Raw genomic sequence first — 22,125 nt, forward strand, 5'->3', positions numbered from 1 at the left:
TATTTAATGTATATTTTTCTAAACTATTTAAGTTCAAGTACTTGTCAAAATGTATTTTAAACATTGCAGTTAAACAAAGCTCCATCACTTTTCCTGATGGGTCCTTCCTTATACCGAGCTCTGTCTTTACATTGCTCATCTTAAACTCGAGACTTTCATTTTTAGATGTCATTGCCCTGAGAAGAAGACTGTGACGAATCACCCTTTCTAAACCTAATGATTTTATATACTGCACCTCTTATGTTGTCTTCCTATATTTCAGGGGGAAAGAAAGAACAGCCCCAGCCTCTCTTCAATGCTCAACAGGAAGCCATTGACAGTTGAGGTCAGCAAGAGACCAAGAAGAGCGACTTGTGCTGAACAGGACATTCCGCAAGGGAGTTCGGCTGTTGCAGAACTTGTCAGCGGCTGAAACACAGCTGCTGCGCAGAAAGGCAGCGACATACTAAGAGACGGGGTTGTTGGGGCACAATGCCAAGATGGATGATGATGCCTATCTTCTTCCTGCTGACCGGCTCCGTTTTCACACAGGGTAAGTGACCAATGGTTTTCGAACAAACCACTTAGCGAATGTGAACAACAAGTACTCGCGCTCTTTCTCGGGCAGGGGAACATCTTTTAGACACTTGGCTGCGAGCCACTGTCTAAAATTATTCACATTAGGAATGACTGCTGCTCAATTAAAACTGAAATAAGGGGATAAGATAGACATACCCAGTCTAATGAAGCAGATGTGTTAAGTTCAGATGGATAGACTTTCCACTCTAGTGAATTGAGACTTTTCCGGCATGTTACTTGTAAGTGAAATTTAAATTTCCTGACCGAGTTGTAATACATTCTAAAGTTGCTGATATCTTCAACTTTCTCGTAGAAGAGCCCATTTCTATTTATATCCGGACGCAAGAAAAACACATTGTGCTGAATGGATCGGATATTCCCTTTGATGGCGTTGGTGTCTGGGAATGGAGCCCACACCGGGACAATCTCAGCTCGAAAACACTGGTCAAAGTGAAGGCTAAAGTGGACGGCTGGACAGCAGAGTGGCTCAGTGAAGACTATGCATTCTGGTTTCATCGGATCAACGACTCCCGTCATCTAACCATTAAAAACGCTGCTTTTGAAGCTGCCGGATTGTTCACCTTCAGACAGACGGAACCCGAGGGGAAAATACTGAAACAGTATGAAATATTTATCACCGAAGGTAGTTAAGCTAAGACTAGTGAATTCGACCAGAGATTGTGAATTAATAATAAATAATCCACAATTTGTTTAGAGGAGTCCTACAAAGATTGCAAATATTCATTCAAAGTATAATGATAATGAGAGTACAATTGTTTTTGTCTTGCATTTTCCTTACATTTGTCCGTTGACTGTGGACCAGACTATCGTGAGCTGCAGGGAACTTAATGATGTGAACGTTGAGAATTCTGCATTCCAGCCACTTCTTCATTCTGCCGTCTTGATTTTGTTCCTCTCCTCTCTCGGTCCAAACGTAGCAGATTCCTGTTCCTCTTTCATGAATGTGGGCAGATCTGCTGTCTGTGACTCTGGAACATCTGACAAATTTACCCACAACTTTAACCAGCGTACTTTTCTGCCATTGCGTCTGTCACTCTTTGGTCTGCTCTGTATCCGTGTCGGAAAATAATCAGCCTCGCCATTTCAATGTCCTTTCGTCACCTCACCTTGCTCTGTCTTAGGGCTCAGAGTCAGAATCAGGTTTAATATCTCTGGCAAATGTCGTGGCTTTTTGTTGTTTAGCGGCAGCAGTACATTGTAATACATAATAATACAAACTATAGATCGCAATAAGAAATATATATGTATATAATTAAATTAAATAAGTCGTGCAAAAAAGAGAACAAAAGTAAATAACTAAATAGTCAGGTAGTGTACTTGGGTTCATTGTCCATTCAGAAATCTGATGAAGGTGAGGAGGAAAGTGTTCCTGGAATATTGAGGTGTGTCTCATGCTAGTGTACCTCCTCCTTGATGGTACCTCAACTAATATTCTACACACACTGACTGCTTCATCACAATCACGTCCTATTCTCCACCATCATCAGCCCCAGGTTCATTCGCTCTCCACCTGACTTCCGAAATAACCTTAAAGCCCAAGTGTACTCAGTCAATGTTTCAGGCTGAGACCTTTAATCAGGAGTAGTCTGGGTATGAGACGTCAACTTGTTTATTCTTCACCACAGATTCCACCTGGCCTGTTGAGTTCCTCCAGTATTTTGTATGTGTTAATTGGATTTCCAGCATTTGCAGATTTTTTTCTTTTTTATAATATGAATAACTGTTTGATAGGCTCTTTAGCCTTCTGTGAGCAGCTGGAGAGCATGGGGCTCTGAAGATTTTTGAGCCCCTGAATTGGCTAATTGTTGTTTAATAAAAATTCTTAATTGTCTATAGTTCTTTCTGCCTTTTGAGTGACTTGCTCTTTGTAATGTGGTCTCCAGATGCTTTCTGTTTTAACTTGTTAAGTTTAGACCATAAGACCATAAGATATAGGAGTAGAATTTAGTTATTTTGCCCATCAAGTCTGCTCCACCATTTCAGCATGGCTGATCCAATTTTCCTCTCAGCCCCAATCTCCTGCTTTCTCCCCACATTCCTTAATGCCCTTAATAATCAATAATGTATCAACCACTGCCTTATATATACATGTACTTGGCCTTCAGAGCTGCCTGTGGCAATGAATTCCACAGATTTACCACTCTCTGGCAAAATAAATTCTTCTCCATTTCCATTCTAAAAGGACGACTCTGTATTCTGAGACTATGTCCTTTGGTCCTAGGCTCTCCCACCAAAGGATATATCCTCTCCATATCCACTCTATCGAGCCCTTCTGCCATTTGATAGGTTTCAATTAGGTAACCTCATTCTTCTGAATTCTAATGAATACAGGCCCAGAGCCATCAAACGCTCTTCATATGACAAGCTATTCAATGCTGGAATCATTCTCATGAATATCCTTTGAACCCGCTCCAATGTCTGCACATCGATTCTAAGTGGAGGTACCTAAAACTGCTCACATACTTTGTGGGTCCTCAGCAGTGCTTTATAAAGCCTGAACAATACATATTCTAGTCCCCTTGAAATAAATACTACATTAAATTTACCTTCCTCACTGCAGACTCAACCTGCAAATTAACCTTTAGGGAATCCTGCACAAGGACTCCCAAGTTCCTTTGCCCATCAGATTTTTGAATTTTCTCTCCATTTAACATAGTCCACACTTCTTTTTCTTCAACCAAAGTGCACAGCCATACACTTTTTGACACTGTATTCATCTGCCACTTCCTTGCCCATTCTTCTAATCTGCTTAAGTTCTTCCATAGTGTCTCTACTTCCTTAAATCTCCCAGTCCCTCTACAATCTCTTCAGCCACCCCTTTCAGAAACCTGGGGTGTGCACCATCTGGTCCAGGTCACTTATCAACCTTCAGACCTTTCAATTTCACAAGAATATTCTCCCCAATAATGGTAATTTCACACACTTCATAACCCGAGACCTGAAACTTCCACTATACTGCCAACGTCAACCACTGTGAAGACTAGTGCACAGTACTTAATCAGTTCTTCTACCAGTTACATTTCCTCCATTACTACCACTCCAGCATTGTTTTACAGTGGTCCAGCATCCACTCTCACCTCTCTCTTAAACTTTATTTATCTGAAGAATCTTCTGGTATCCTCTTTAATATTATTGGCTAGCTAACTTTTGCATCTCATCCCTTCCTTGTTAATGACTCTTTAGTTGCCTTCTGTTGGTTTTTCAAAGCTTTCCAATCCTCTAACTTACCAGTATATTTTGCTTTATTACATGCCTGCTCTTTGGCTTTTATGTTGGCTTTGACTTGTCTTGTTAGTCATGGTTGTCATCTTGCCTTTGAATGCTGCTTCCTCTTTGGGATGTAACCTGTGCCTTAATCTTCCTTCAGACATAATTCAGTGATGCCTACAATATCATACATGTCAATCTGTAACTCTGTCATATATTTTGTGCATTCAAATGTAACACCTTCAGTCCAGTATTCACCCTTTTTGACTTTGTCTGCCTTTTATATTGCAACTCATTCTGTTGACAGTAATTTTGCCCTATCATCAGCCTCTCCTTGCTAGGAGTCTCACTACATCTTGCCTTTGTTTGTAAACTGGCTACCTCACCTTCAGCACTCCAATTCAAATCCCCCTGCAAAATAAGATTTAACCCTCCCGAACAACTTTAACCAACCTGCCTGCAAGGATATTGGACGCCACCAGTTTCTGGTGTAACCCATCTGTTTTGTGCAGATCGTACCTTCCCCAGAAGAGATCCCAATAATCTATAAATCTGAACCTATGCCCACTGCACCAATTTCTCAGCCACACTTTCACCTGCCAAACCAGCCTATTCTTACACTCATTAGCAAGAGGAAAATTTGCAGATTCTGGAAGTCCAAGCAACACACAAAGCTGAAAAGCAGGACCTCCAGGGTAGTAATCTCTGCATATCTGCCTGTGCCATGTGCCACTAAGTGTAAGCAACACACACAAAATGCTGGAGGAACTCTGCAGGCCAGACAGCATCTAGGAAAAGAATACAGTCTACGTTTTGGGCCGAAAGCTGCCAAAGGGTTGACTGTACTCTTTTCCCAGATGCGGTCAAGCCTGCTGAGTTCCTCCAGCATATTGTGTGTGTTGCTTAATCTCACAAGCCTGCTGTATAGGCAGACCTCCAGAGATTACTACCCTGGAGGTCCTGGTTTTCAGCTTTCTATCCAGCTCCCTAAAATCTCTCCTCAGGACCTCCTTGTCTTGTCTACCTATGTCATTGATGCCAAAGTACACCAAGACTTCTGGCTGCTGACCTTCAACCTTAGGAATTCCTTAGACCCAATTTGATACATCCCTGATACTGGCACTAAGAAGTTAACACACCATCTGGGTCATCGAGCTGAAATTTCATTTCCTTAATTTATTCTCTCAGAAGCTGAACCTAGGTGTATCTGGTGCATGGACCTGATTAAAAGGTAGCTCTTTTTTATGCACTGCCTCTTCTTGATTGCTCTCTCCTCAGACTTATTTAGATAGGCTCGGTGATTATGTGTTACTTGTATTATTAAAGAGAACACCTGATTAGCGCTCATAATGGGGTCGTTGTTTTGAGAATGTTTTGTCTTGCGGTGCAGCTCAGCTGAGCCACCGATGCTCTTGTTGGACTTCTTGTAACTACACTCTGGTTGTTGTTTCTTCATTGGAGTCTCTCTTCCCTTTGTGCTTGGAATCCGACATTGCCAGTGTACATTTTGACAATTACTCCTGTTCACCTTCCTGAGTCCCTCCTATAATCTCAGTAAGCTACATCCCTTCTCAACCAGTCAGATCAAATGAAATGCAATTTTCATTCCTTGTCTTTTATTCATGTGTCACTGTACAGTATCCATCATTTGCCAAAGACTGGTGGCATTAAATTATGAATGAGTAAATAGAGATTTTCCAGGGTAACAATTCCAAATCATTTCAGATTCTCTCATTTCTTTATTCCACTCCTTTTAACATATAGTGAAGCAAAATCCTCGCTATCAATGGCTGGGCAGTGACGTCACCCTCAGCTGTATCATATCCAGGCTCCCTGACACCGTCAGTCTTCAGTGGACTGAGAAAAATTCATCCCAGAACAGAATAAACAATATGGGCCAGATCCAGTTGAATAACACAGTCTACCTAATGGTCCGCAATGTCAAGAAACAGGACAAGGAGCAATATGCTTGTGAAATACAAGAACATGGAAGAACAGTTCTCACAGTCGATATCGAATTGTACATCAGCTTATGTAAGTGCAAATTCTCCCTTGGAGTAAATATGAGGTATTGAAAAACAAATTGACTGTAACTAAAGCTTCTAAAAGAAACCTTTGTTGACCTGTGCCCAAATTGTGATATCCAGGTTAAACCAGTTGCAAGCTGATTGAAGCATGTGTACATTTCGTTCCTTGTGTTTCTGATGGTTCTTCTCCTCTCATGACACCAATACTCAAAATTTGACTTGGGTGCTTTAGTTGCTGTTAATACTGGTTCATGAATAACTGATCAGTTGAGAATAACAACTGATGGGGGAGTGCTCCTTCTGCTGCATCTCTCTATCTTTCCTCTCTTTCCTCTTCTTCCTCTCTTTTCTCTCCCTCTCCTTCCTCTCTCTCTCCTCTTCCTCTCTTTCTCTCATTCTCCTTGTCCTGTGGGGGCATGACTTATTCCAATTGTTGAAAGCCACTTCTGTTGCGATTGGCTAGTTTAGAAACTGCAGCTTTTTTCCCATTGGATTGGTGCCTGATGTCCAGATTCAAAAATCCTGGGTATATCAAATAGTTCAAGGAAGGGGTTTGCTCCCTTCTTCATTTGTTTAAGGCAAAGATACACAAGACGATTGAGAAGGTATACTCTATGTGAAATTTTAACTAAGTATATTTGATGAATATTCAGCTTTGTATTGTCCGTAACTTAGGGAAAATAAATGTTGGGTTGAATTTCTACTGTTTGTAAATAAATTATTAATATACCTATTCAAGGTCAGTGTCTTTCCTATTTCACTTGCCAGAACCACAAATGTGATTGAACATCACACTTCTTTCTCACTCCTTTTCTTTTTATTTCCTTCTCTCCTTCTCTCTCTCCACATTCTCGTTCCCTCTCTGTCCCTCCATCTTTATTAATTCATTCACAAAATGGTGGTGGAACACAGCAGGTCAAGCAGCATCTATAAAGAGAAGCACTGTCGACGTTTTGGGCCGAGACCCTTTGTCCTGACCCTTCGATGGTGCTTCTCCTTATAGATGCTGCCTGACCTGCTGTGTTCCACCAGCATTTTGTGTGTGTTGTTTGAAATTCCAGCATCTGCAGATTTCCTTGTGTTTGTTGTTTATTAATTCATTGGCTGTTTTTCTATTTCAGCAAACTATGGGAAAGCGTACACAAATTTCTGGCCAATTTTTGGTAACAATCCGCTCTACCTGAACTGTAAAACTGAGAACCGTAATCAATCAACATGGTACTGGAAGAAATACAATCATGAAAAGAGAAGGAGGGTGATGTCTTCTGATGACAAAGGACAAAGGGACTCCACACTTACCCCAGAATTTAGGAATCGAATCAGGCTGCAAGAGTTTGATGGGATGAGCTTTCCTCTGCAGATCTGCCCTGCAGAATTTGAAGATGCAGGCAATTACACATGTACTGTGGAAACGCTGGAATTTGTAACAGTGGAACTGATAACCACAAAAAGTAAGGCTTAGAACATATAGGCAGTGGTACTGAAATTGACTATGAGTTCCAACTTATTGTGGGCTTCAGGAGACATTGGTAAAACAATGGGCAACAAATAGCATTTTCTGTCGTTTTCCAAGATTCCTGGTTGAGCTATGGTATGAACTTAATGGGATTCTGGCAATTTCAGCCACAGACAGTCTGTAAACTTGCTAAATTCAAGAATGCATGAAATGTCTACTCATTCATTTGGACAAACATGTCTCCATATTCCCTTCTGGTTTCGCATCACCCCTATTCCTTTCACTAGATCCCTTTACTGGTGAAAATATGAAGGGTTACAGATTCAACATCCAGTTGTAATGGGGAGTAACAGGTGCATAAGGCAGCATTTCAAACTAATTAATTTAGATTCAGTTTTGAGTGTGTGTTAAACAACTTGCGCCCAGCACATAGTGTATGCTAACAGAAGATGCTAGGAAGACTACAGATAAATGTACTGTTAGAGTAACACAGATGGTCTCATGATGAGGCCACTCTCAGGTTGGAAGAATAACACCTCATATTCTGTGTGGGTAGCATCCAACTTGGTGGCATAAACATTGATTTCTCTAACTTCCAGTAATTTCTCCCCTTTCCTCCTTTTTTTTCATTCCCCATTATGGCTCCCCTTCTTCTCTCCTTAGCTGCCTATCATCTTGCTCTGGTGCCCCTTTCTCCCATGCTCTTCTCCTATCAGATTCCTTCTTTTTTAGCCCTCTTCTTGTTTCCACTTATCACCTCCCAGCTTCTCACTTCATCCCTTCTACTCCACCCACTTGCATTCCCCTTCATCTGGCTTTACCTGTCATCCTACCAGCTTGTACTCCTTCTCCTCTCCCACCTTCCTAGTCTGGTTTCTTGCCCCTTCCTTTCCAGTCATAAGGAAGGGTCTGAGCTTAAAACATCAGTGCTAATTCCTCTCCAGAGATGCTGCCTGACCTGCTGAGTTCCACCAGAATTTTGTGTTTGTTGCTTGAATTTCCAGCATCTGCAGATTTCCTCGTGTTTGATCTGAAGAATCTCTTGTGTTTGTGTGTGTACACCCAGATATCCGTAATGAAGGTGTTAGAATAAGTTTAAAAGTACATTTGACTACAGAATAAGAAAACTTCAAGTCTTTAAAACCAAATATCTGCAAATGCTGTAAGTAAGAAAAAGGAAGAGAAAATCCTGGGAATAGTCAGCAGTCTGGCTGTGGCTGTCGTAGAGGAACCAACTTGCTCTTTTAGGTTGATGAGCTTTTCAGTTACATGATCTAAGATGAACATATTTTCTTTCCCTTCCCTAATGATCTTTGTGATCCATTTGGACTGGAAAATAGACAATACCTTAGGGCTGAGCTGTGCTGAGAAGTCAAATGACTATGGGCTGAAGTTCTGCATTGAGAAGGGTTGTTGATGACCAAAGATGCCCAATGGGGACAGTCCATCCGTATATTATTGGGTTTGAAATAATTGCATGTGCAGTAACTGCCATTAGATTTCGGAATGTCCCATTAACATTAACTGTCTTTTCCTCTTTGGCACTATTACAGTTTTTGTTGGAACTTATATTTTTATGTCTTACTCTATTCTGCTGCCACAAAACAACAAATTTCACCAAATATGTCAGTGAGAATTAAACCTGATTCTGATTCTACTTCAAAAATACCGAGGTGTCCAGGGTAGAAAAATTATAAATTCCACTTACAATATTATTTACAGCAAATACCCTAAAGGGAATTAGCTAAGTATGGCACATCTTGGGGATGAAATACCCTCATGTCACACATTACTTTCTCTAATTGTAGTGACAGTGATTCCGTCGCACCCTGTGGTTGAAGGAGACGATGTTACCCTTACCTGCTCCATTTCACACATCAGAGAAGCAACACGGCTCATTTGGATGGAAACTGGCAGGAAGAGTTTTGTTAAAGAAAAGACATTTAACCCCCCAGAAAAAGGTAACATCAGCCTGTCGGTGTTCATTCAGAAGGTTGGACAACATAACAGAAAATGGTCCTGTCTTGTGTTTAATCGAGAAGTGCCAAGAATTTTTATCACAATCCAGCTGGAGATTAATGGTAAGAGTCACAGCTATTTAATAATATGTGTAATGGAAGTGTTTCATATTAATGTAACCGGCTTTGTAATTCTTTACAAATATGCATTTTCCACTCAGTGGCTATTTAATTAGTTACTTCCTGTACATATAAAGTGACCACTGAGTGTATGTTTGTGGCTGTCTGCTGCTGTGGCCCATCTGCTACTGTGCTTCAAGGTTTGATGTGCTGTGAGTTCCGAGATGTCCTTCTGCACACCACTGCTGTAACACATTTAATTTCCTGTCAGCTTAAACTAATGTGGCCATTCTCCTCTCACCTCTCTCAATAGCAAACTATTTTTTGCCCACAGAATGTCTACTAATGAGATTTTTTTTTGTTTTTACACCATTCTCTGTAAACTCTCGAGACTGTTGAAAGTAGCCAGTTTCTGTGCAAATGCAAGTTATTTGCACCACACACCATGCTTAGGTGCTGATTGTTCTCCTGTCCTCTGTGCTGAGGCTTTGCATAGGGCTGTGTAAAAGCCTTAGACACTCTCGAGTTTTTAATGAGTTTCAGATGGTACGGCCTCCACAGATCCCTGATTTCGACATCATTGAGATTCCCTGAGAGTACCTGGACAGAGACAGAAGCAAGCGAGACAACAAACTTCTGCAAAAGAATTCTGCAAGTTCTCCGAGATGTTTGAAACATCTCAATTTTCTTATTAAACTGCACTGACAAAGTACAGAAGAGATTTGATGCAGTTTTAAAGGCAAAGAATGAAAGGATGTTCACAGTAAATTTTGATTTGATATTTTTACTGTTTGCTGTTCTTTACAATAATCTTTTTGATATTTAGAAATTTTTATTTCATTATTTTTGAAAGCATCTTTTCTTTACAGATTTTTTTTACATTAGCCTAAGACTTCTGTACTGTCACGTATATCAGTTATTGGAACTTCCGTCAATATTTTTTCCGGCATTGAATTCATCATTGCTGCCGCTCAGCTATAGAATAATAACTTAACTGGCTGAATATAAATGTAAATGGTGAACTGGTTGCAAATTTTCCTCAATTTTTTGCTGCTTTGAGATACCATGAGCTGCCAGAGAATGAGAGGTCCTGGGGGGGACTCAGTTTTATGTAAAATATCCTAGTGTTCCCTGAAGAGATGAGTAGAGAGCTCTTCTAATATGCTTTCCAATAGACAGCCTCCAGGCTGCATCATCATAATCATGTATCTGTGCAGTTTTTTTAATGACACATGCCGTCCACTTCAATTAATACAAGAACTAAATACAAGAGATAAGGCAAATACTGGAAATCTAGAACAACAAACACAAAATGCTGGAGGAACTCAGCAGGTCAGGCAAGAGGGAAATAAATAGTCAATGTTTCAGGCCAAGAGTGAAACTGTAGTGACAGTGATTTATTCTCACCCTCTTGTTGAAGGAAACAATGTTACCCTTACCTGCTCTGTTTCACATTGAATTGAATTGACTTTATTACTTACATCATTCATATACATGAGGAGTAAAAATTTTTACCTTCCGTCTCTGTCTAAATGTGCAATGTGCAATTTATAGTAATTTATAATAAATAGTATGTACAACAGGATGGTCAATATAACATGGAAGTACAATTGTGTTAGCATGAATTAAGCAGTCTGATGGCCAGGTGGAAGAAACTGTCCTGGTTCCTGTTGGTCCTGGCTTTTATACTGTGGTATCGTTTCTGGGATGGTAGCAGCTGGAACAGTTTGTGGTTGGGGTGACTCGGGTCCCCAATGATCCTTCAGGCCCTGTCTTTGTGAATGTCCTAAAAAGTGGGAATAATGTCCTGATATGCAGGACTGTCCACACCACTCTCTGCAGAGCCAGACATATCAGACAATTAACATTTTGTTACTTAAAACTAAATATGTTGAAGCATACTTTTCTTTTGTTTTATCATTTTTAGTTTTTAGGGAGACAACACAAAACAGGGCCTTATTGCCCAATTAACCCAAGCTTGCCAGTTACACCCAAGTGATCAATTAACCTACTAACCCAGAGTACCCGGAGGAAACACACATAGTTACAGAGAGAATGTAGAAACTCCTTACAAATGGGGACAGAACTGAACCTGGGTCACTAGCACAGTAATAGTGTTGTGTGAACTGCTATTCTACCTTGCGAACCTGGGTCGCTAGCACAGTAATAGTGTTGTACGAACTGCTATTCTACCTTGCGAACCTGGGTTGTTAGCACAGTAATATTGTTGTGCTACCTTGCCATCCTTCTTCAGTAATTTTAACCATTAAATCAGGAGTTGAAAGGAGAAGTTTAGTGACATAAGTAAGACATCAACTTTGCAGCTGTAGTTTTACAGAAAGAGGTTTCAGAAACCATTTGCTCTATTCCTGCAACACAGCCAACTGTCAATGTGGTTAGAATGTTGGCAACAGCTCAAGTTGAACACGTAGCAAGGATTGATCTGGAGAGAAAAGCTCAACAGAGCATCTTAAACTTTGACTAATATGAAGTCTAAATCTGACCCTTTACCTTTGTACTCTGGATTCTTGTTGTAACATAAGTTACCTTCCACATTTCTGCCATTAAAGTTATAATACCCCCAGTGTAAAGCATTTACTTTTATATCAACACTCTATTATGAGAATGGATAAAGGGGAACCTGCTGTCGAGTCAGAGAGTACTGCAGCACGGAAACAGGCCCAATTTCTCCATGGTAACAATTATGCCCACCAAACAAGTCCCATTTGGTCTATTTCCACTAAACCCCTTCTATCCATGTACTTAGCCAATTGCTCTTAACTGTCATTACTTCAAATTTAGAAGATTGAGGGGAGATTTGATAGAGGAATACAAAACTATGATGGGTGTAGATAGGGTAAATGCAAGCAGGTTTTTTCCACTGAGGTTGAGTGAGACTAGAACTTGGGGTCTTGGGTTAAGGGTGATAGAGTGTGGATGAGCTGCCAGTGCAAGTGGTGCATGCAAGCTTGATTTCAACGTTTAAGAGAAGTTTGAATAGGTTCCTGGATAGTATGGATATGGATGGGGCTAGATAGTTTAAATGGGTTGGCATGGACTGTGGGTCAAATGGCCTGTTTCTGTGTTGTACTTTTCTATGATTCTATGTCAGTGTTGTAACAAAAGTTTTCTCTTGATTGATTTTCTTTTGAAAATGGTTGACTGCTTGTTGAGAGCTTCTAATGTCAGGTCATGTGGCCTCTGCTCATATGCAGAAACTAACACCAGACATTAAAGCTGAGTCCAGATACGCCTTTCTTGAAGCTCAGATGCATGCATCTGGTTACTGAGTTGTATTGGGAACTATGGTCCTTTATTGAACCTGAACAATTGTAATCATTCTCAGAAATGCACATTTCATGTAAGCTAAATGTTTACTGTATAATTGACAGATTGATGCATCTCCAGATCTTTGTTTCTGGAGACGTATAATCTCAGAGTTGTCTACTGCATACATACTTTGATAATAAATTAACCTTTGAACCTTTTGATCCTTTGAAAATGCTGGAGGACCTCAGCAAGTCTGTAAACATCTATGGAGGGGAATATAGTTCTGGTGAAAGGTCTTGGCCCACAATGCTGACTGTTTATTCCCCTCCATTAAAGCTGCCTGACCTGCTGAGTTTCACCAGCATTTTGTGTCTGTGACTATGGGTGAAACTGTGAGTGTCAGTGCAGTATCTTTTAGTAATATCTGACAGCTAAAGGCAGTGATGCTCATGATTGAAAATTGTTGTTTGAAGGCTAAGTTGGCAGGGTTAGGATGGCGAAAGTGTTCTGACATCAGTTGTATCAATGCTATGGAGCAAGTCTTGGGCCTTATCCTCTAAGAAATTCTGGATAGAGTGTAAAGAGACTGCTACATGGATTGTTAATCATAACACTTATTCTTGCCAAGTTATTAATATTTCCAGTCTAAATATTTATTTGTCTTTTATGTGTCATGTCTATGACATGAATAATCATGACCTTTCCATGACCATGATTGTTCTTGGCAATTTTTTCTGCAAAATTGGTTTGCAATAGCCTTCTACTGGGCAATGTCTTTACGTGATGGGTGACTCTAGCCATTATCAAAAACTCTTCAGAGATTAACCTCCTGGTGTCAGTGGTTGCATAACCAGGACTTGTGATATGGATGGGCTGCACAGTGACCATCCACCACCCGCTCCCACGGCATGGGGGGGCAGTTAAGCAAGTGCTAAGTGCCACCTGCAGTCTAGCAGAGGGAAGGAGCACCTTACACCTCCTTTGGTAGAGACCTATGTCCACCTTGTCACTCAAATATTCAATGATGCCAAAAAGACAAACAACACAGACAGTTTAACTACCAAGTTCATCAACCACCTATTGATACTATTCCTAAGTCTATCCCATTTTTATTCAACTCATATTTTCATCTTTTTTTTCCTCTAGAGAAAAGTGAGGCTGCTTATTTGAAGTTGATTCTTATACCTGTGGTCCTGGTGCTACTGTGCCTCATTGCAGTAATGATAACCTACCACAGGAGGGTGCATAAACCAGGTAAGAGAAAACACTGTCTGCAATTAATTAAGTGCCAGACAAAACTGAGGATAAGACAATGTTTAATGCCCCCTTAAGCACAAAACTCAGTGTTCACTGGAGAGTTTTATGCTGGGAAACACAATATGCAGGAGTTAAAAGTGAAGTACAAATGTTGCACAGGGAATGGCGAGCCAAAGGCCAGTTTGAAGAGGAAAAAGGTGTAGAGCTCACCACAGTCTTTTCCAGGCAACTTGGGAGAGGCAATAAATGCAGGCCATGCTATCAATAACCAGATCCTGAAAATAATACATAAATAAAAAATGCATATCTACAGGAAAAAACATCAATAAGATTGAAAGAGTGAAGAGAAAATTCACAAGGATGTTGCTATTTCTTGAGGCTCTGACTTACAGGGATGAATAGGTTGAATAGGTTAGGACTTTATTCCCTGGAGTGCAGTAGAATAAGCTGGGGGATCTTAAAGAGGTATACCAAGTTAAGGGGTATGGATGGGGTGAATAGATGCAGGTTTTTTCCCCCCTGAAGTTAGGTAAGATGAGAACTAAAGGACATATGTTTAGGATGAAAGACAAAATATTTAAGGGGAATGTCAGGGGGAATTACTTCACTGAGGGGATGCTGTGAGCGTGGTACAAGTAGCCAGCAGAATGGTCAACGTGAGTTGAATTGTAACTCTTAAGAAAAGTTTGGATTGGTATTTTGGATACCAATCCAAAGAAGTTTGGATTGGCCTGTCGGGAAGGGGCCTGGTGGAGGGAAGTGCCTGGTGTGAAAAGTGCTAGTCTTTGGCTCGAGAGTCTTCGGCGAGGAGACTACGCCAGGCACAATTGCAGAGGGTGAAGACATGACCACTAAGCTGATTCAGTGTGCTATGTGCATGATGTGGGAGATCAGGGACCCTGATGGTGCCCCCGGCTGCTACAGCTGTGGAAAGTGTGTCCAGATTCAGCTTCTGAAGCAGCATGTTGCAGCACTGAAGAAATAACTGGATGACCTCAAGTTTACCCGCAAAAACGAGAGTTTTCTGGACAGGACCTACAGTGAGGTCGTTACACCGAGGATACTGGAAGAGAGAAAGGGGGCGACAATGAGGAAGGAAAGGATGCTTGAAGTACAGGAGACCCCAGGGGATGTACCTCTCGTAAACAGGTTCACCTTCTTGGAAGCTGTCAGGACAGAAGATACTGCCAGTCTGAAAGGCGGACAGGTCTGTGAGCTGAAAATTGGTGCAGAAGCAGAGCTGAGGAGTCAGACATCAGGAAGAGCCGTGGTAGTAGGGGACTCCATAGTAAGAGGTACGGAAAGGGGTTTCTGCGGCAACAGGCAAGATTTAAGGATGGTGTGTTGCCTCCCTGGTGCTAGGATCCAGGACATCATGGACCGATTGCAGGGAATCCTCAAGGGTGAAGGTGAACAGCCAGAAGTGGTAGTGCATGTCGGCACAAATGACATTGGGAAGAAGAGGAAGGACATTCTGCAGCGGGACTTCAGAGAACTCAGAAGAAGGCTGAAAAGCAGGACTTCCAGGGTGGTTATCTCTGGTTTGCTTCCAGTTCCTCATGCTGGAGAGCGCAAGAACAGGGAGATAATGGATCTGAATGTGTGGCAGAGGAACTGGTGCAAGAAGCAAGGGTTTACATTCTTGGACCACTGGGATCTGTTTTGGGGTAGGGATGAATTGTACAAAAGGGACGGGTTGCACCTTAATAGGCGGGGGACCAGCATTCTGGCAGACAGGTTTGCCACTGCAACACGGATGTGTTTAAACTAAGTAGTGGTGGGGAGGGGATGAACTGGAAATATAAGGATGGAGTTAAAGGGCAAGTGAAAATAAGAAAAGTTAAAAAGGAAAACAGAATCAATGGAGTAGAAAGCTCAAGAAGAGATCATACAGTATGGCCAAGTGAAATAGGAATTGATATGAAAGGAGAGGGGAGTACCAAATTAAAAGTATTATATATGAATGCATGAAGTATAAGGAATAAAGTAGATGAGCTTGAGGCTCAGTTGGAAATTGGCAAGTACGATGTTGTGGGAATAACTGAGACATGGCTTCAAGCGGACAGGGCCTGGGAAATGAATATTCAAGGATATACATCTTATCGAAAGGACAGACTGACTGGCAGAGGGGGTGGGGTGACTGTTGGTGAGGAATGATATTCAGTCCCTTGCAAGGGGGGACATAGAATCTGGGGATGTAGAGTCAGTATGGATAGAACTGAGAAATTCTAAGGGTAGAAAGACCCTAATGGGAGTTATCTACAGGTCCCCAAACAGCAGTCTGGATGTAGGGTGTAAGTTGAATGAAGAGTTAAAATTGGCATGTCGCAAAGGTAATGATACAGTTGTCATGGGGGATTTCAACATGCAGGTAGACTGGGAGAATCAGAATGGTACTAGACCCCAAGAAAGGGAGTTTGTGGAGTGCCTACGAGATGGATTCTTAGAACAGCTTGTACTGGAGCCTACCAGGGAGAAGGCAATTCTAGATTTAGTGTTGTGCAATGAACCGGATTTGATCAGGGACCTCGAGGTAAAGGAACCATTAGGAGGTAGTGACCGTAATATGATATGTTTTAACCTACAATTTGAGAAGAAGGGAAAATCGGATGTGTCAGTATTACAGTTGAACAAAGGGAACTATGGAGCTATGAGGGAGGAGCTGGCCAAAGTTCAATGGAACAATACCCTAGCAGGGAAGACAGTGGAACAAAAATGGCAGGTATTTCTGGGAATAATGCAGAAGGTGCAGGATCGGTTCATTCCAAAGAGGAAGAAAGATCCTAAGGGGAGTAAGGGGCAGCCGTGGCTGACGTGGGAAGTAAAGGGCAGTATAAAAATAAAAGAGAAGAAGCATAACATAGCAAAGAAGAGCGGGAAACCGGAGGACTGAGAAGCTTTTAAAGAGCAACAGAAGATAACAAAAAAGGCAATACGCCAAGAAAAAATGAGGTACGAAGGTAAATTAGCCAAGAATATAAAGGAGGATAATAAAAGCTTCTTTAGGTATGTGAATAGCAAAAAAATAATTAAGACCAAAATTGGACCATTGAAGACAGAAACGGGTGAATTTATTATGGGGAACAAGGAAATGGCAGATGAGTTGAACAGGTACTTTGGATCTGTCTTCACTAGGGAAGACACAAACAATCTCCCAGATGTAATAGTCGCCAAAGGAACTAGGGTAAAGGATGAACTGAAGGAAATTTATATTAGGGAAGAAACGGTGTTGGATATACTGTTGAGTCTGAAGGCTGATAAGTCCCCGGGACCTGATGGTCTGCATCCCAGGGTACTTAAAGATGTGGCTCTAGAAATCGTGGACACATTGGTAACCATTTTCCAATGTTCTATAGATTCAGGAACAGTTCCTGCTGATTGGAGGGTGGCTAATGTTGTCCCAATTTTCAAGAAAGGAGGGAGAGAGAAAACAGGGAATTATAGACTGGTTAGCCTGATGTCAGTGGTGGGAAAGAAGCTGGAGTCAATTATAAAAGAAGAAATTATGACACATTTGGATAGCAGTAGAAGGATCAGTCCGAGTCAGCATGGATTTATGAAGGGAAAATCATGCTTGACTAATCTTCTGGAGTTTTTTGAGGATGTAACTATGAAAATGGACAAGGGAGAGCCAGTGGATGTAGTGTACCTGGACTTCCAGAAACCTTCTAATAAAGTCCCACATAGGAGATTAGTGGGTAAAATTAGGGCACATGGTATTGGGGCAGAGTACTGACATGGATTGAAAATTGGCTGGCTGACAGGAAACAGAGTAGTGATTAACGGGTCCCTTTCAGAATGGCAGGCTGTGACCAGTGGGGTACAGCAAGGTTTGGTGCTGGGACCGTAGCTGTTTACAAAATACATTAATAATTTAGATGAAGGGATTAAAAGTAACATTAGCAAATTTGCTGATGACACAAAGCTGGGTGGCAGTGTGAAATGTCAGGAGGATGTTATGAGAATGCAGGGTGACTTGGACAGGTTGGGTGAGTGGGCAAATGCATGGCAGATGCAGTTTAATGTGGATAAATGTGAGGTTATCCACTTTGGTGGCAAGAACAGGAAGGCAGATTACTATCTAAATGGAGTTAAGTTAGGAAAAGGGGAAGTACAACGAGATCTAGGTGTTCTTGTACATCAGTCAATGAAAGCAAGCATGCAGGTACAGCAGGCAGTGAAGAAAGCTAATGGCATGCTGGCTTTTGTAACAATAGGAATTGAGTATAGGAGTAAAGAGGTCCTTCTGCAGCTGTACAGGGCCCTGGTGAGACCTCACCTGGAGTATTGTATGCAGTTTTGGTCTCCAAATTTGAGGAAGGACATTCTTGCTATTGAGGGAGTGCAGCATAGGTTCACAAGGTTAATTCCCGGAATAGCAGGACTGTCATATGTTGAAAGATTGGAGCGACTGGGCTTGTATATACTGGAATTTAGAAGGATGAGAGGGGATCTGATTGAAACATATTAGATTATCAAGGGATTGGACATACTGGAGGCAGGAAGCATGTTCCCGCTGATGGGTGAGTCCAGAACTAGAGGCCACAGTTTAAGAATAAGGGGTAGGCCATTTAGAACAGAGATGCCGAAAAACTTTTTCACCCAGAGAGTGGTGGATATGTGGAATGCTCTGCCCCAGAAGGCAGTGGAGGCCAAGTCTCTGGATGCATTCAAGAGAGAGTTAGATAGAGCTCTTCTAGATAGTGGGGTCAAGGGATATGGGGAGAGGGCAGGAACGGGGTACTGATTGTGTATGATCAGCCATGATCACAGTGAATGGTGGTGTTGGCTAGAAGGGCTGAATAGCCTACTCCTGCGCCTACTGTAAATTGTCTATTGTATATGGATAAGAGACTATGGAGGGCTATGGTTTGGGTGCAGCAGGATGGGACTAGGCAGAAAACCAGGCTGACCTGGACTAGGTAGTCCAAAAGGCCTTTTTCTGTGCTGTAGTGCTCTACGACTCTATAGATTACCAGTGAATACCACACTGAGTTCTGGATTCTACATTACAAAAAAAATTGAAAGTATTTATGAAAGGCTGGAAAACTTTAATGATGAGAAGAAATTGGAAAACATCAATTGTTTCAAACAGTGAAGACAAAAGAGGGATTTAAATTGAGGTGGAATTTTGAAAAGTTATAGAGAGTAAATAGAACTTATCTACTTCTCTTAGCAAAATCAAGTGGCCTGAGGCATAAAATGGTTTATAGACAGGTTAGAAGGGACACAAGGAGATTTATTTTCATGTGATGGATTAGAACGTCACTGCCTGAGGTGATGACAGAGGTAGAAACCCTAGTTCTATGTGGATTGAAGAGGTCTGACTTTCAGAGCCTTGAATCTGTTGCTAGGAGGTGGTATTAAAGGTTGGATAGCTTGTTCATCAACAGCATAGACATGACTGGCCAGCTCTGCTCATGCACGCTAGATGTCCTATAATTCTAAGATCCTTTGAAGTCTTTACTAGGCATGAGTCTGAAGCTTATCCTGATGAATAAGACTGAATGGCTCATCATTTCAGACATCAAGATAGCATCAATTGGAAACAAACAGTTAACTTTTCAGGCCTAGAACCATTTTTTTGAAATGGTGTCTGATGAAAAATTGACTATTTTAAGTACTAGCTCTATTTCTCTTTCCACAGTTTTTTCCAGAACAAGCAGGCAATTCTACCATTGTCTATTTTGCATTTACAGCAGCTAAAATATTTTGCTTTTGGTCTACCCTGCAGAACATAGGTTGCAAGAGGTGTTATTTGCAGGAATTGGACGGACTAGCATCTATCTCTGAGATTCTATTACCCTTCAGAGTGGAATTTGCTTCAGACAAATGGAAAACAATTTAAATTTGTTTCTTGAGCAAACACGAGGAAATCTGCAGATGCTGGAAATTCAAACAACAACACACACAAAATGCTGGTGGAACACAGCAGGCCAGGCAGCATCTATAGGGAAACACACTGTCGACGTTTCGGGCTGAGACCCTTCGTCAGGACTAACCGAAAGCCCGAAACGTCGACAGCGCTTCTCCCTATAGATGCTGCCTGGCCTGCTGTGTTCCACCAGCATTTTGTGTGTGTTGTTGTTTAAATTTGTTTCTTATCTCTTTTTTCAATATCAATGAAGGATACTAATGCTGACAATGACAAACAGTTGCTGAGAGAAAAAAACTTTATGAATATCTCAAACACTTTATCATTATCAATTCGCCTGCATAGTTCTCTGAAAAAATTCATTATACTGCTATCAGGTTTCAAAAGCAACCAGGCAATTTGCAAGTTCTATTGTAGAAGCAATACAGATTGAGGACCCCTTATTCAAAATTTCAAAATCTGAAAATATCCTAAATCTGAAATTTTTTAGTGCACTAACAAAGTGTCACAAATGGAAAATTCCACAAAATGCTGGGAAGGTTCCCTGGTGTCGCGCAGGTCTCTGCACACCACAAACAACTGAGAAGTGACTTCACATGTGTAATAAACAGAAGTTACAAAAAACAGAAAAACTCTACATAAATTGAAAAATGAATATCTCAATTGTGTGTTGAAAGAGTGGATTCACCAGCGTTGGAATGAACATACTATATACTGCTTAGCAGTATGCTGATCATGAAACAAACTATGACAACCTTCCAAAAATTGAAGGCAATTGTGAATATTCAGCAGGATGGTTGCAGAATTTAAGACAAGGCACGGGATTAAATTTTTAAAGGTCTGTGGTGAAAAGCATCTGCTGATCACAAAGCAGTAGAGGAATTCATTGATGAGTTTGCTAAGATCTAAAATGCTGAACTGCTTCATCAGTACATAAAACAAAGGACTGCATACTGCCAGCACAGAAACTCAGTCAGAAATAATGGCAATCCCAAGCTATCTTATTATATATTCCAAAATATGAAAAATCTAAAATCCGATATACTTACAGCACCAAGCATTTCAGAGAAGGGGTACTCAAACTGTATGTTGATCTCTTTTTTCGTACATTTATCAGCTGTATATATTTGTGCCTGCTATCATATGAGAAATGAATATTTGTGGAGTTTCCATTAGTCATTTTGTGTACTTATTATCTATCAATCATTAACTATCACTAAGCATAGTTACAGCATCCAGCTCTTTAAGTTAAACCTTACAAAGCCACATAGAGTTGAAGAGCATTACCGCACAGAAACAAGCATTTTGCCTTATCTTGTCTGTGCTGAACAGACTAAATGGGCTAAATACTCTAAATCTGTCCCATCCATGTACTTATCCAAATTTCTCCAAAACATTGGAATTAAACCTGAAATCACCACTTCCACATTTCTATGTCTACATCAGTACATGTTTATTGAGTTATCAATTTGGAAACATAACAACTAGGAGCAAGAGTTGACAATTCAGCCCCTGAAGCCTGCTCTGCAGTTTAACAAAATTGTGTGAGCTCTGATTGCAACTTCAAACCTGCAACCAAACACTCAAGACAATGTGAGTCAAATGAATTTCTTCTTATCTCATCTTAAATGACTGACCTTACAACATGTTTTAACAGTGACCCGTATTTCTTGGTTACCCCACCAGGTGAACCACTATCATAAGATATTGAGACCTGACTGGGTGTTGTATGTTTTAATGATGCCCCTTTTATTTTTTCACTGCCTTGCAGATATAAGCCTCACCTTTCCAATCTTTATGTGTAAGATATTCCAGTCAGTTGGAACTGCTTTCCACATAGTAATACTATACCTTTTGATAAATAATGGGGCAATACTTTACATAAAACTAAAAATGTGGTATAATCAATGCACTGTACTTAATCACAGTGTTCCTTTGTTTATATTGATTCCCTTCAAAATAATTAATAACAAGTTTTAGTTTTCCTAATTAATGCTATATCTGACCCTATAGAGAAATATAAAATCAGTAGGGACATAGATATGGTCCTAGGGTAGGAGAGTTTTAAACTAGAGGGCATAAACTCAAGGGGAGATGGGAGAAATTCAAAGATGATCTGGGGGAGAAGTTTTGCACACAAAGGGCGGTGGATATAATCGAATGAGCCGCCAGAGGAAGTGGTAGCAGCAGATACAATGTTCAGAAGACACTTCGGTAGATACATAAAAGATTTAGGGGGGATAAGGGCCAATGGGACTAGCTCAGGTAGGCAATTTGGTCAACGTGGACAAGTTGAGCCAAAAGGTCTGTTCCATGCTGGATGACTCTAAGACTCTATCTGCATATTAGCATTTACAAATTATGCACAATAACACC

At 40.9% G+C, this 22,125-nt stretch overlaps 2 protein-coding genes across 3 annotated transcripts in view; one reads left to right on the plus strand and one right to left on the minus strand.

Annotated features, from left to right (window-relative positions):
- The first annotated feature begins 400 nt into the window (after window positions 1–400).
- The window catches only part of LOC140739244 (uncharacterized), a 33,740-nt gene continuing 12,015 nt past the window's right edge, over window positions 401–22,125 (plus strand). Inside the window, exons 1-5 of one of the 2 annotated variants that reach the window (XM_073067366.1) lie at window positions 401–532; window positions 872–1,201; window positions 6,935–7,264; window positions 9,078–9,350; window positions 13,764–13,871. In XM_073067366.1, coding sequence (XP_072923467.1) covers window positions 472–532; window positions 872–1,201; window positions 6,935–7,264; window positions 9,078–9,350; window positions 13,764–13,871 — 1,102 coding nt within the window. In that variant the 5' untranslated portion in view covers window positions 401–471. Of the gene's footprint in view, window positions 533–871; window positions 1,202–5,708; window positions 5,821–6,934; window positions 7,265–9,077; window positions 9,351–13,763; window positions 13,872–22,125 lie in introns of those variants that run through there. The other variant, XM_073067367.1, reaches the window with a different exon arrangement.
- LOC140739243 (uncharacterized) overlaps window positions 7,113–22,125 on the minus strand; it is a 112,885-nt gene continuing 97,872 nt past the window's right edge. Inside the window, exon 16 of the mRNA XM_073067363.1 lies at window positions 7,113–7,180. Within this exon, the coding sequence (XP_072923464.1) occupies window positions 7,133–7,180 (48 nt within the window). The 3' untranslated portion in view covers window positions 7,113–7,132. The remainder of the gene's footprint in view (window positions 7,181–22,125) is intronic.

The sequence above is a fragment of the Hemitrygon akajei genome, chromosome 15, assembly GCF_048418815.1.
Source record: "Hemitrygon akajei chromosome 15, sHemAka1.3, whole genome shotgun sequence".
Lineage (NCBI taxonomy): Eukaryota > Metazoa > Chordata > Chondrichthyes > Myliobatiformes > Dasyatidae > Hemitrygon > Hemitrygon akajei.